Raw genomic sequence first — 15837 nt, 5'->3', positions numbered from 1 at the left:
ACAACAGGGAGGGCACCAAGAGATGGCAGGCTATGGGCATGGGTTCCAGGGTCTCTATTCCTTCAACCAACTCAGCTCTAATTGCAATCATTTTTGTATATCAGGGTTCCCCAAAGGCTTCATTTCAAAAAAGCCTCTTAATACTTAAAAGAATGAAACAAGAACAAATCCCACCACCTGAAAATCACTGCTCTGCTCCAGCGCCCTCCTTTTGCAGACAGCCGGGAAAAAGACTCTGATAACCTTTAGCACCTGCTAATCTCCTTTTCATCAAGGAGCATCTGCACAGAGCCAGAGCAGCAGCAGATGGGAGATGGTGGGGCCGGGCAACTGGGAGTATCAGAGAGGAAATGTGTGAGGTACGAGCTGGAGGTTCCTATACCCAGGGAGCCATTATGACATTCTTCAAACTGCATCCCCAGTTGTCTATCAGGTACTTACTGCACTCTAAGGGGTTGGTTCCCAACTAGTTAAAACCTGGGCCCAGTGTTTACACTGCTAAGACTAGACATGCTGCAAAGATTATTTCTAGGTTCAAGGCTGGTGCCAGACATTAAAATATCTTTGCTCATAAACGGCTTTTAAACATGAAAAGAAGCTCAACCTCACTCTTAATGCAAATTAAAACTATAATAAGGTGCTATTTTTCTCCTATTGGATTAGTAAAGATCAAAAGCTTGGTAATATACAGTGTGGCTGAGGGCGTGGCAAAACTGGCACTATCTTACATTGCTGATGGAGTTTAAATTGGTACAACCTCTTAGGAGAGCAATTTGATATTCTCTCAAAAATTTAAACGGAATATCCTTTAAACCAGTAATTTTTTCCCAGAAATTCATCCTATTGATATACTGAGACATGCCCAAAATGACTTATAAAGATATTCAATGGAGCATTTTTTTTGTAGTGGCAAAAGACTCGAAGTGACCAAAACATCTACCAAGAAAGGACTGGTTGAATACATGCAGCCACATGACGGAATACTACGCAGCCATAAAGAGAACGCAGCAGCCATGTGTGTATGGACATTGCACGTTCTCCAAGTTCTGAAGCATGTGACATACTTATTTTCAAAACTATCCCATTTTTTTTCTTGTCATGAATAATCAGCCAACCAGCAGTTGGTACTAAGCAGTAAATTAACTGATGGTTCTTGCCCTTACCGTGGCACCTAATGCTTTTTAAGCCACTGCATGTGAAACACTATGTTCATGGTAACTCAATTTCCTAACACTGTTACTAGGTTCTTCTAAGGTCTTTCAAAAGTTCTCTGAGACCACATCTCCACACCCACCTTAAAACAGTGGCCATCAGTTAGATAATTTGATGACAAACAGAAATGACAGCAAAAAGTGCAACTCTGATTTGTGAGTGACTATATCAACTCCTCCTGAGTACTACTTAACTGTTCAAAAAGCGAGTATATTCTGGGTTATTTCAAAACTTTTGGTAAAGCTAGCTCTAAGTCTGCTTCTGCTCTAAGAAAGCCCCACAGTCAGTCTTAACCATCCAATTTTTCTTTCTGCAAGGGAGACCCTCTCCCTCCATCTCAATGTTTTTTGAAGCACTACAAAGCTACACAGGAGTTTTGACATTCCACCTTCAGAGATGACTGAAGACATCAGCAATCTAAGGCAGTTCAATTTTGAAGGTCTAAATTCAGATACCTCTTGAGAGATATATTTCACAGGGCTTTTCTTAACCTACTTTAAAAAATTTCAAATTGAAATATAGCATCGTTCCCTAAAGCAGTACAGGTGGGATGTATCTGGCCTACGGAAGCCAATCTTAGTCTGCATAAGCAGTCAGCCAGTCCTATGAGGGGCTCCACGAGGGCAGGCCCAGGTGGGTCTTATTCATGGCTGACTCCCCAGTGACTAGCCCACTACACAGGCTTCCAAGTGGCTGCAAAATAAAACCCAATCTCCTCTCTTGGTTCATAAGGCCCTACCAGGATTTGTCCTTGCCCTTCTTTCTGACTTCGTCTTGCAACACTCTCCTCAGTGGCCTCTTTCCCATTCTCTAAGGACCCATGCCCCTTCTTCCCTTTGGGCCTTCCCACTTGAATTTTTTTTTTTTGGAGACAGTCTTGCTCTGTCGCCCAGGCTGGAGTGCAGTGGCACAATCTCGGCTCACTGCAACCTCTGCTTCCCGGGTTCAAGTAGTTCCCTGTTTCAGTCTCCTGAGTATCTGGAATTATAGGCGCCTGCCACCACACCCAGTTAATTTTAGTACAGATGGAGTTTCACCATCTTGACCAGGCTGGTCTTGAACTCCTGACCTCATGATCCACCTGCCTCAGCCTCCCAAAGTGCTGGGATTACAGGCGTGAGCCAACATGCCCGGTCAGTTTTTTTTGAGGTAGAGTCTTACTCTGTCACCCAGGTTGGAGTGCAGTGGTGCAATCATGGTGCACTGCACTCCTGACCTCCCCAGGCTCAGGTGATACTTCTACTTCAGCCTCTCAAGTAGCTGGAATTACAGGCATGCACCACCATTCCCAACTAATTTTTTTCAATTTTTAGTAGAGACAAGGTCTTACTATGTTGCCCAGGCTGGTCTAGAACTCCACGGCTCCAGTGATCCGCCCACCTCAGTGTTATGGATTATGGGCGTGAGCCACAGTCCCTGGCCTGAATGTTCTTAAAAATCATAAAAACAATGTGATAGCCCCATATGTGTTGATGGGCCCTTCTCATCCTTCAGGTCTCAGCTTTAGTGTTGCTTCCTCAGAGAGGCCCTCCCTGACCACTGAACTTTGTGCCTGTTACACTGAAGTGTATTTCCTTCATGGTGTTTATCAGAATCTGCAGTGAGCTTGTCTAATGATTTGTTTACTTGTTTATCACCTCTCTTGCAGTGGCAGGGAAGTTCCATGAGTTTATTCATCTTGTTCACTGCTCTATCATTGCTTAGCACAGTGTCTGACATATGGCAGGCACTCTTGAATGAATGAATGGATGAATGAATGAATAAAGGAACACTTATGCTGAATGTGAACGCTCATGCATGAATAAACACTGGAAATGGCATTAGCTATAGGGAAGTGCACTGTCCCTGCCTTAGTCACCTTCCATGAGAATGTTTCTTACGTGGTCTTGGCTTTTTCAACTGACAAAGTGAGGCCAGTGACCATTCCACCTGCCTCAAAGGCTATTAGCAGTACTGAGATAAATACTGGAAATATGCTTTTTAAATAAAAGGGAGCAGGTATACAGCTTATTATTTTCTCATTGAAAGATTGACTATTCAGTTGAAAGATTCTTTTTCTTCTAATTGTAGTCCAAAATTTTGCCATTCTCATAGTGGCTAACATCTCTGGCAAGCACCCAATAGGATCAAAGGGAAGAAGGGAAACTCAAATCAACTCACACAATTAAAAGGTTAAAAGGAAGTTTCTAGATCTGTTCTGTCCAATATCGTAGTCACTAGCTACATGTGGCTATTAAAATTAAGTAAAAATATAGAATTCAGTTCCTCAGGTGCATGAACTACATGTGTATAGTGGCAAACTGGATAGAACGGATAAAGATTATTTCTATCATCACAGAAACTTCTCTTAGTACTGTTCTAGAATATATGTGGATTGAATAATTCATGTTATATCTGTTCTTCATTAGCCTAGATACTGCTAACTCTATGTATCATCAGAAGCAGTTTGGTATATTGGAAAGAACAAAACTGTCATAAATCCTGACTTTATCATTTATTAACTGTGTGACCCTGGCTAAGGAGGATGTCACTGACCCTTAGTTTTTCTTATTTATAAAATAGAAATATTTATATTTAGTCTGCAGGGTTTGTATCCCTGGCATAGAGTAGGAGCTCAATAAATGATAGAGATTACTGAATGTATAGAAGATAAACAGAGAAACCCTACCATAACATATGGGACTGGAGAGACGAGATTCAAATGCCCCCCATAGCATCACCACAAACAATGCAAAAAACAAGGCTAAGCAAACGAGGAGACTGAGTCCTGCCCCCACATCAGCATTAAAAAGGGCTCTCAATGTACCTAACGCTGCCAGCAGAGCATGCAGAACACTGACAAAGGAAGCAGCTCTCTTATCGTAAAATTGGTCCAGAGTGGCCAAGACATCTTGAACCACGTCTGCCACCAAAGGAAGCAGGCTAGCATCTGAATTCCGCAGCATGACTTCCAAGACCTTTGGTGTATGAGGGTGGAGAGCCAAATGACGCAGATTTAAAGAGATCCCATTGACTAAATAGTCTGAATTTTGATTGATTAGGTGTTGCAGGGAGTCATAGCCACAAGCATGGCAAATGTCCATCATGGTGCTGGTAGCCACCTGACTAATGAGTAGGGTTTGGTCTCCAGCCTTCTCCAGTACTGGATAAAGGGTTGACATCAAGAGCAAACAGAAGTCTTTTCCTAGTGCGTATGCAAACTGGCCAATTCCTTCCAGCTGAATGCATATTTGCCAGATGTTGCTGTTCATAGAGCAAACCGTGGGACTTGGCTTTGAGAAGGCTAGAAAAGATGTAACTTGGGAGGTGTGTTCACCAGACGGGATGGCCTGGAGGCCTGGGTGCTCCACCATCAGCTCCTCTCCCATTTCCTCAGTTTCAATACAGGTAACCAAATACCAATTTTCTTGACTTGTGTATTCTTCAAGTATAGATGTCACAATCTCTCTCAGTTCCTCTGGGTTTGTTTTAATATGTTTTTCATGAAGATCCTCGACTTCCAGCCCAGCAGCCCCTGTAACCAGTTCATTAAGGATCATGGCAGCTTGCTTCCGGTAAACCACAGATTGACGGTAAAGTTCCATAAAGTGATCCACAAGCAAATAAAGGTGCCCATAATAACCAAGTAGCTGACAAACCTGCCTCAAGAGCATGAAGATCCTCTCATCAGTGAAGAAGCGGAAATATCTCCTCTGGATGTGGTTCCATGGCTGGGTAGCTGAGGTCTTTGGAGAAGCATTCAGACCATCAGAGTTCCAACGCCGCTCCTCAACAATCTTGATGTCAGCCACGTCTAGCTCTAGAACTTGGATGAGTGCTTTGGAAAGGCGCTGGAGATGGGCCACAGAGTTGAGGACAAAGTTTACTTTTGGGCCCAAGAGTTTCAGATAACCAAGCAATAAGGAAAGAGTAGAGAATTTGCCCTGGTCATCTTGGGAGGTCATTAGGCGAGGAAGAGATGTGGCAAGGGAATGCAGGCTTTCTGACAAGATGTCCGCCAGGGCTTTGTTGACCACCACTACTTTCTGATCTGCAAAATGTCTCAGAACTTTATTGCACTGGGCTTGGACTTCAGGACTTTCATCATTGACTAGTCCCACTAAGGCCTTCAGAAGGGGACCAGCAGATTCGACCAATGATTGACTGCACTTCAAAAGGAGGTCCTCCACAAGTTCTACCAGTTCCAGCCTTACCTTCCAGTGTGGGTGAACAGAAACACACTCAATTATCTTTTTAATAAGGATAGTCAACTTGTCGCCAGTGTTTTTTACCCAGTCTGCTTCCCTGTGAACCATCAGCTCTGCTACTCTGTGTTCAACTGCAGATTTTGCTTGGACCTTTGAGATTCTTTCGAGCTGTTCATCAGCCATAATGAAGCTCACTGTCTTGTAAAAGATCTTTAGGGAAGATACGACAATTCTGTGACCTTGTTTAAAGTCTCCTGTGATAACCCTGGTCAGTGTGGTTGAGATTCCAGGTAAAAAAGAGGCAAACAAATCCCCCAGCTGCTTTTGTTCAAGTTCATCCAAGGACCTTGGATGGTCCTGACAATCACACTGCAAGAGTAGAACCTGTAAACATTTTAAGGCAGCGATTTTAATTTGCTTTGATTTCTCCTGTTCTGCAAGGCCTAACAGTAAAGACACGGCAAATCCTAAACGTGGCAGAATGGAGGGCTCATAAAAAGTCAGAATGATGTCCCCGTAAGCTGAGTGCATTAAAGTGCTGAGTCCCTGGATCACAGCCAACTTCAGCTCCTCGGACACAGCTGCAGGTTTTTGGGAGCTGGGTGAATACAGACAAGCAGAGAGTTCTGAAAAGAGTTCCCGGAGAAGCTCTTGTTCTTTCACGCATGTTGAAGAAAGGACAAACGTGAGGCATTCCACCACACTCTGGATCAAACGCTCTCTTTTTGGACCTGGGGTCTTCAGGGTAAATCGCAGAGGGAAGAGGATGTACTGCTGAAGTTCCTGAAGGGCGCTGTCACTCACAGCTTGTAGTCGTGTCTGCAGATGCTCCACATTCTCCACTGTCTGGGTCTTTGTGAGCTGAACACAGACTGGACGTAAGACACCAAAGGCCTCCTCAGGTGTATCAAAAACTGCCATCATGCAGCAGCCTTCCCCTCAGTAAGGAAACATCCTGCAGGCTGGAGGAAGGAAATCGTTCAGTAAAAATGTCAAGTTCTAAGCAAGCATGAAGTGAACTGGCATTCATTCATTCAACAGACATTTACTGGGGATCTATGTAACAGCCACTGCACAAGGACTAGGGGTGCAATGAAACTGAGCCCCCCGTCTAGTGAGGGAAGTAAATGTACAGTTACAATAAAGCCTCTTCAGGATTAGGACAGGCCTATGCTTAGAGTCCTGAGTATAAGTCACACCCTGAGGAAGGCAGGATGGGTCTCACAGGATTATGCTTGAGGCAAGACATGAGGAAAGAATGAACAGCAATCTGTGGACTATTTTTAGGAGTTCGGATTTTAACCTGAAGGTTTCATCTTTTTAAATTGAGGTATACATACAGTGAATACAGCCCAGCAAATTTTTGTGTATGTATAGAACAATGTAACCACTACCCAAATTAAGACACAGAATAATTCCAGCAACCTCAAAGGCTCCCTCATGTCCTTGCGGAATCGATTCCTATTCCACCTGCCTGGAGGTAACCACTCTTCTGACTTCTATCACTACAGACTCGTTTTGCCTGTTCTCGTCACTGACAGGTTTAAAGCAGGGGGTGATGTGAGCAACTTTACGCACTGAAATGATCCCACAGGAGCCTGTAATATGGGAGAAGGATCAGAACTGGGTGAGAATGAAAGCAACACAAAGCTAAAGGGGGTGCTCAGAGAGAAAACTGAGAGGACACACTATCACAGAATACACAGTAGACAGAGTCCAGCAGGATGGAAAGATGGACAGCAGGCAGGCAAGTAGGCAAAGGAGATAGGTTTATAGGAAAGCAAAGAGCAACTCAACACCCGAGAGTCTGTCTTTTTTTTTTTTTTTTTTTTTGAGACAGAGTTTTGCTCTTGTTACCCAGGCTGGAGTGCAATGGTGCGATCTCGGCTCACTGCAACCTCCGCCTCCGGGTTCAGGCAATTCTCCTGCCTCAGCCTCCTGAGTAGCTGGGATTACAGGCACGCGCCACCATGCCCAGCTGATTTTTTGTATTTTTAGTAGAGACGGGGTTTCACCATGTTGACCAGGATGGTCTCGATCTCTTGACCTCGTGATCCACCCGCCTCGGCCTCCCAAAGTGCTGGGATTACAGGCGTGAGCCACCGCGCCCGGCCCGAGTCTGTCTTTTTTTTGTGAAGAGAAATTCAGTCATGCGCTGACGGTGAACAAGGAGGAGGATAAACAGAGGGCTTGAAGAGAGAAATAAAAGTCTCAAATATTCCCTTTGGGGAAGCAGAGCATGCTGGAAAGACATAAAAGTGTGGCCCATGGGTGGTGAGGGCTGAGCTGAGCTGGAGCCCATAAATGTGTGTAACTGTAAAACGTCAGCATTGGATGGAGAGCATCTAGTCTGGCGGTCTTGTGGTCTCCCTTTTTCCTCTATTTGCTGGGGGCTTTTGAAGGGATGATAAGAAAGTGCTTGTGCTGCTTCTACTTCCAAATCCATGAATGCATCTGAACTCGGTGACTATAGATTGGCAGGCAAGTTGTACCCAGCAGGCGTGGGCAAGGCCTGTTCAGTCCAGAGAGATAGCTGGCGGCAAATTTCCCCTTGGGTTAAGAGACGCTCCAGGACTCTGATATGCTGGAGAGTCTGGCCCACTGAGCTCCACGGACGCCTATGAGGAAGGGCACTGCTTGTCTCTGTGAGGCTTCATGGGGGTGTATCTCATGCTCTCTGTGGCCCCAAGAAGCCAGAGAAGAGAAGAAACTTGATTCTTCCCCGTCCCAGGCTAGAAAAATGCCATGTGTGACAGCCACATAACCTGGCTGGGACTAATGGCAACCCATGTGCACAGGCTCATATGCAGATGAACCAGAGGCTGCTTTGCCACCTCCCTGCCTGAGATACTGGTAGCTGGATCACGAAGTAGGAAAGGAAGAGAACTGCTTAATGGGATCCAGCAGCCATGGGTAGAAAAAGCATTTCAGCACTCCTTCAGGTGGCGAATCTTAGGTTAACAGAACCAGAAAAAGAGGCGGATAAGAACTGGAATAATAATAATAATAAAAAGACCAATTAAGGGAGTTCAATTATGAGACCAAAGATGTCTCTTACAATTAAAAGCATAACTTTCCACACACAAAAAAGCTCCACTGATGAAATTTTTAAAAAGATAGGTAATTGCTGAACCCCCAATGAGTGGCCTAAAGATCAAGTAGACCTATCTCACCCAGAGCAGGAATGCAAAGAGATGCAAATGGTGAGACTTGGGGGACAGATCAGGGAGAATCACCGTGTAGTGGGGAATTTCAAGGTAGAAACATTTCCCTTAGCTGCAAAAGGATTTATCTGGAGATCGAAAAGCCTGAAAGATACACACCTGACCACATTCTGGTACAATTCCTTTACTCTACATATGAAGAGAAAAATCACATATGTTTTGAGGAGAAAATGAAAAATAACGTATAAAAGAAAAATAAACCAGCTTTGAACTCCATATTGGCAACAATGGATGCTAGGAGACAGTGGAATATCACCTACCGACTGCAAATAAAGGATTGTGGCCCCCAAATGCCAGTGAAGATGTCCTTCTGTCAAGATGGAAGGACATGCAAGAGAGTGTATGTATCACCCACATATCCTACCAGAAGAAGATACTTATACTGTTGAGTAATGTTTTTTCTTTTAGTATGGAAAATTTTCTTCAAATACAATGGTTAAATGGAAGCCCAGTATACAAAACAGACAAAATCAGAGGTTGTCCTGTAAAGTTTAGGGTGAAGGCAATGGCCTAAAGCTCGTGCGCGCGCTCTCTCCTCTCCCTCTCTCTCTCTCTCTCTCTTATTTCACTGTAGGAGTTTCAAGAAGATAACTTGGCCCCCCCCCCGCCCCAACACCCTAGGGTGGTGATTCCCAAACTACATTCTCAGATTACATAACAAAAGCTATAATAGAGCTAATGAAATGGAAACACACAGTAGGTCTGACATTGATCTCACCGTTTTCTGCCATGATGATTTATGGTCAAGCTAGAAACCCTAGAATCTCTGCTTTCTTTCACCCCCTCTTAATCCCACCTTTCCCTATAGTTCATCAATTCCAACCATTTGACACCTTTCAAATCTGTTGATGATGAAAACCAACGTGTTTAATACTGGGCCAACTCTCACAGTTTCCTCTCTGGCCCTTTGGCTTGCTTCTTGTCCTCCTTGAATTCACATTTCACACTGATACTTAAGTAATCTAAAAGAAAAATCTGATCGCTATTCTCTATGCTTAATTCTTCAACTGCTCTCCATCCTGCCTAAAGGGCAGACACTTTCAGGTAGAAGCTATACCTAGGCAATTACTATGGCATACAAGGCCCTTCACTATCAGGCTTCTTCCTGTCTTGCCAACCTCATCTCTCATTGTTCCACCATTTGAACTCTAACCTGCAATCATGTAAAATTTATAAAACTTGCAATTTTCTAAACAGGTGGTGCTAGTTCACATTTGTCTCCTTTTTCCTACCCCTGTACACACCTCTATGGCAGTATTTAGCATGCTGTATTATTTGTGTATATGTCTGTCTTACCTCCTTTAGGCTAGAGGCTCTGTGAGGGCAGGGGCAATTCAATATGTAGAAGCTAGAAGAGCACCTGGCACATGGCAAGCCTTCAAAAACATCTGCACAGATTCTGCTTCCAAGTAGGATACAGTATGGTTTAGCAGGCTAATACTCCTGCCAATGACTAGAAAAAGCCAAATAAATTACAAAAATCATTTCTTAAAGCATCCAATACTTATGGAAGCAACAAGGACTAGATGGACTAACAGACAAGAGAATGTTCAGAGGGAATCAGCAATCAATAGTTTCTGTGCGTGTGTGTGTGTGCGCGTGCGCGCACGCTCACCTTTGGTGCATTTGTTGATCCTGGACATGGGCTCAGGATTAGGGTATGGTTATCACTGGGGAAAGATAAACCGCAATGCTTTTAATGGTCACCTGGGGCTGGAGAGACAAAACTGCAGCCTTGAAGAACCTCAAAATACCCAAATTCTTGAAGAAGGCTGCTGCTGGAAACAAGTCAGTAGAGATTTTGGTATTCTTCAAAGCTAGGGTAACAAAACTGGAGATCTGATGGACCTTAAATACTTACTTGCTTGGGGTCTTCCTCAAGACATGTAGTCAATTTTGAAATGATGTGAAGTAGTAGTTGGCTAAATAACTAAGCTGAAAATCTTGGGGGAAGAGGTGAATCTCCCAAAGCTTTTCATGTCTAAAGAGACAAATAGCCTGTTATGCTTTCAACTGAGAGCCCTGGAGGACCATTCTCTAATAAGGATGAACCAAATTAAGTTTGAGGCTTACAGGATGGCAACGTAGCTCAATTCTTGATTCGACTAAAGTATTTAGCTAACAGAAGAAAGGGGCAAACCTTGATGGCAGAAGATATATGGAGTCACTATGATTCTTTTATATAATGTTTAGTATATAGTAAGTTTTTAAAGCATATGTAGAAGTAAATGCACATAGCTGATAATCAAGAGAAAAAAATGGACATTAGAAGCAAACCCATAGATGGCCCTAAATTATTGAAGTTAGTAGTCAAGAACTTTGAAACAGCCAAGATTAATAAAGTCAAGAAACAGAGGAAAAGATGACCAAAGTAAATGAAAGGATAAATAATTTTACCCAGAATTGGATGAAATCTATTAAAAAAAATCAAATGGATACTTTAGAACTGAGAACTACAGTATCTATAATTAAGAATTCAATATAAGGTATTAACAGTAAATTGGACTTAGCAGGAGCCAAGATTAATGATTTGGAAGACAGTTCAATAAAAAATATTCAAACTCAATTAGAAAAAAGAATGGTAAACTCAGATAAGAACATAAAAGACATGTGGAATAAAAAATGTGAATAAATGAGTCTCAGAAGACAGTATAGAACAGAAGCAATATAAAATATCCAAAATAAACGAAAAAGATCAACCCACAAATTTAAGAAACTCAGCAACCCAATTTGGCCAATACAAAGAAAAGAACACATAGACATTATAGTAAAACTACTGAAAAACAAAGAGAGGAAAACCTTAAAAGCAGTGAAGCAATAAAAATGACAGCTGACTTCTCAAAAGAAATGACAAAATCCAGGAGTCAACAGAATGCTATCTTTAAAGTACTGAAAGAAAATAACTCCAACTTTTTTTCTTTTTTTTTAATTGATGGACTTGGGAACCACCTTTGAATTTTATATCCTATAAAAACAACATCTTTAAAGAAGGTAGCGGCAGGGCATGAGTGGCTCATGCCTATAACCCCAGCAGTTTGAGAGGCTGTGGTGGGTAGATCACTTGAGCCCAGGAGTTTGAAACCACCCTAAGCAGCATGGCAAAACTCCATCTCTACAAAAAAATACAAAAATTAGCTGGGTGTGGTGGTGTGCACTCATAGTCTCAGCTGCTAGGGAGGCTCAGTTGTAAGGATCGATTGAGCCTGGGATGTCGAGGCTGCAGTGAGCTGTGACTGTGCCATTGCACTCTAGCCTTAGTGACAGAGTGAGCCCGTCTCAAAAACAAACAAAAAAACAAACAAGAAAAATAAAAGGTGAAGTTAAGATATTTACGACAAACAAAACCTGAGAGAATTCATTACTATCAGGGCTACAGCAAAAGAAAAAGGAATGTAAGAAAATGAACCTAGACAGAAGCATGGAACTGTAAGAGGGAATAAAGAAAATGAAATAGGTAAATATAAAAAAAATTAACTGTACAAAACAACTATTATGTCTTCTGTAGTTTGTGTATATATAAAGCTAAAATGCAAGACAACAATAATTCACAAAAGGTGGGGAGGGAAGGAGTTAAGAGTCTAAGAGTCTAGTAGTATAATGAAGTGATAAAATCATCTGTATTAGACTACAACATGTCAAGATGTTAAATGCATGTTGAAATCTGTAGAGTAAGCTCTAAAATAATTGAAAAATATCTATCTAACAAGTTTACAGGGCAGTAAAAAATGAGATAATATTTTTGATTAATCAAAAAGAAGGCAAAAATGAGGAAAAAAAAGAAAACTAATGAGCCAAACAGAAAACAAAAAGTAAGATGGCAGACAGAAGTCAGAATTCCAACTAAAACAGCAATTACATTCATGCAGAGTTTCTCAACAGCAGCACTACTGACATTTTGGGTGGGAATATTATTTGGTGGTGGAGAGATGTCTTGTGCATTGCTGGGTATTTAGCAGCATCCCTGGCCTCTGAATCGTGGCCATCCATCTATCTGCTGCCAGTAGCACTACCCCAGATGTGACAAACAAAAATGTCTCCAGACACTGCTAGATGTCCCATCAGGGACAAAAATTGTCTCTGGATTTGCTACCATTGGTAGAGTCAGCACAATCCTAATCAAAATCCCAGTAGGATTTTTGCAGGAAGTAATATGATGAGTTTAAAACTGATAGAGAAATGCAAAGGACCTAAAATAGAAAAGACAATCTTCAAAAAGAAGAATGCAGTTAGAGAACTTATACTAACTGATTTCAAGATTTACTGTAAGGGTATAATAATTAAAGGACAGTGTATACTTGGCATAAAGAAAAATGAAGAGAATAGAGTTCAGAAATAGACCACACATGCAACAGAGAGTCCAGCTATAGACCCAAACACCTGACAAAGGTGACAGTAAAATGAAGGGGTGAAAAGAATGTTCTTTTCAATTAAAGGTGCTATGTCAGTTGGCTATCTGTTATATATACATATCCACATATACATATACACACATTTTGTATCTTGATTCCATCACATTATATTTAAATGTGAAATGTAAAACAATAAAGCTTTCCAAAAAAAAAACAGACAAGAACATCTTTGTTCCTGGAGTAGGCAAAGATTTCTTAAATAGGACACAAAAAGGAAAAAAAACTGATAAACGGGACTACCTTAAAATTAAGAACTTCTGTTCATCAAAAGATATCATTAAAGAGTGAAAAGACAACTCATAAAGTGACAGAAGATACTTGCTATATATCTGACAAAACACTCATATCTATAATATACAAAATGTTTCTGTCCTTGTGTCAGTTTGCTGAGAATGATGGTTTCCAGCTTTATCAAGAACTTAAAGTATATAAGCACATGAAAAAGGACTTGAACAGACATATCACAGAAAACGATATCCAAATAGCCAATAAACATATGAGAACACTTTCAATATCATTAGTCAGGAAAATACAATTTAAAACCACAACGAAATACCATTACACATCCATGAGAAGGGCTAAATTGAAAAAAAGGAAAATACTAGGTGCTAGCAAGTATACAAAACAACTAAAACTCTCATTCAGTACTGGTGGAAGTATAAATCAGTGCAGCTATATGGAAAACTCATTGGCAGTATCTGTTATTTCAAAGGTGAATATATATATGAGCTATGATCAAGCAGTTCCATTCTTTGATATACACCCAACAGAAATGTATATATAAGCTTATCAAAAGATGTGTTCTGGAATTCACTATCCACAAGCACCCTAAAATGAAAACTACCCTAATGTCCATCTATAGTAGAATGGATAAACTGTAGTACATTCGCTCAATGAAATACTATACAGATGAAGATTTACCACAATCAGAGATCTTCAAAAGACTGGGTTATAGGCTCAGAAATATATAAGCCAGCTTTCTCTAAGGAAGACAGAATAACACATTGCTACTTTGACATGACTATAAAAGGCAATCATATAGCTTTATGGGATGGCCATGAAATCACACTTGTGTGACAATATGTCAATTATAGAAAGAATTGTTTATAGAGATTTACAGTCTTAGGAATCCTAGATTCTAGTCCTATAAAATGCAACCCTGATTAGTTAGAGTGGTGCTGCACCAAAATTTGATGTTTATAGCCAACAGGAACAGGAGCAATCTGGCCCACAAAGTTATGTTGGGATGAGGCATTCAGAACAAACGGATTCTCTGGGTGAGTAGACAAAACCACCCAGAGCTCAGAGAGTGACTGAAGAAATGTTAAGCACGAGTAAACAGTTCTTTACTGCTAATGGACATCTAAACCCTTTCTAGTTTAGTGGACCTCCGCTGTGGTCCTGGAAAGTAGCTGGCAAGTGGCCACTCAAGAGGTGGGAGATAAGATCTGTGATTGGACAGCATGAATAACCTCACTGCCCCTGGCAAGCCTCTTCCCCTCCTCCCCACCTTGCTGCCTTGTGACAAGGATGGGCTATGTAAGATCCCTGGGCCATGGTGTACAGGTGGTGAAGACAAACAGAACAATCTGTACAGGAGATGGTGTTATACTTTATAGATACTTAGCTCACAAGGTACTTATTACATCATACAGTCAAGAAGTGAAAAAGGGAGGGAAAAAAGTGCAAAAGGAATTTGGAAACAGAATAAATAGTGACAAGGAAGAGGGAGAAGGATCTGTGTTGGGCTGGGGGACTATACTTTGGGCTGTATGGGAAGGCTGCTCAAGGTAAAAGGCCCGTCACAATCAAAGGCCAGAAGGGAGAAAAGTCATAGCACCTAATAAAGGCAGAGATGAGACAGAGATGCCATTGTGGCAGGTGGGCCAGTCCTCCCACATCCATTAAGAAGAAATTATTTGCTCAGGGCCTTTGCACTTGCTGTTCTCTCCCCCATGTCCTCACAGTTCACTTCCTTACCTCTTTCAGGGCTTTGCTCAGGTGAGGCCTGCTCTGATCATTTCTATTTAACACTGCTACGCATCCTTACTCCTCATCTCCTTTCCTTGCCTTTCCAATTTTTCTCCTTAGCACTTCACACCAGCTGTCAAACCAGATTATCCACCTGTTTGTTTACTGCTTCTCTCCCTTCACTAAAATACCAGAATACAGTGACTTTTTACTGGCTTCTTTATTGCTTTTGGCAGAGAGCAGGTATTCAATAAATGCTTGTTGAATTAGTGGTCATAATGCAAGATCGGGTTCTGTCATTCAAGTGCTGGTATCAGCTCTTCTGAATTGGATTCTAGGTAAAACCTGCCATGCTCTTCTCCCCTGGGGGTGAGTTCTTCCTACAGGTAGTTGATCTGTCTACACTGGGAGAGTTCTACTAGATCCATTCTCATGGGGCAATCATAGTTCTAGATCTGGCTGTACTCGACCCCACTTTAAGGCTATTTTCAGAATTGGGACAGAGAGAGCGTAAGAGTAGGAATCTTCAGATCTGGGTTCAAGTCCTGGCTTTTACAGTACCTGGCTGTGTGATTTCCATAAATTCTAGCTTCTTCACTATCAAATTTAATGGATAAGACAATCTCCAAAGTTTCCACCTTTGAATAACTAGCCTATGGAAAGAGGACTGGGTTTAGGGCCCAGAGATAGTTCAGATATAAGAACTGCTGGCTGGGTGTGGTGGCTCACACCTATAATCCCAGCACTTTGGGAGACTGAGGCGGGTGGATCACGAGGTCAAGAGATCGAGACCATCCTGGTCAACATGGTGAAACCCCGTCTCTACTAAAAATA

The 15837-nt window shown here is 41.8% G+C and overlaps 1 protein-coding gene across 5 annotated transcripts in view; it reads right to left on the bottom strand.

Moving 5' to 3' along the window:
- The window catches only part of TTI1 (TELO2 interacting protein 1), a 51278-nt gene that overhangs the window by 24053 nt on the left and 11388 nt on the right, over nt 1–15837 (bottom strand). For 3 of the 5 annotated variants that reach the window (XM_017512172.2, XM_017512179.2, XM_037732645.1), the window contains exon 2: nt 4019–6361. In XM_017512172.2, the coding sequence (XP_017367661.1) occupies nt 4019–6323 (2305 nt within the window). In that variant the 5' untranslated portion in view covers nt 6324–6361. Of the gene's footprint in view, nt 1–4018; nt 6362–10238; nt 10294–10484; nt 10508–15837 lie in introns of those variants that run through there. The other 2 variants (XM_037732650.1, XM_037732643.1) reach the window with 2 other exon arrangements.

The sequence above is a fragment of the Cebus imitator genome, unplaced genomic scaffold (assembly GCF_001604975.1).
Source record: "Cebus imitator isolate Cc_AM_T3 unplaced genomic scaffold, Cebus_imitator-1.0 Scaffold18, whole genome shotgun sequence".
Taxonomy (NCBI): Eukaryota; Metazoa; Chordata; class Mammalia; order Primates; family Cebidae; genus Cebus; species Cebus imitator.
Note: the sequence above shows the minus strand (reverse complement) of the source record. Positions and strands in the feature narration are given on the sequence as shown.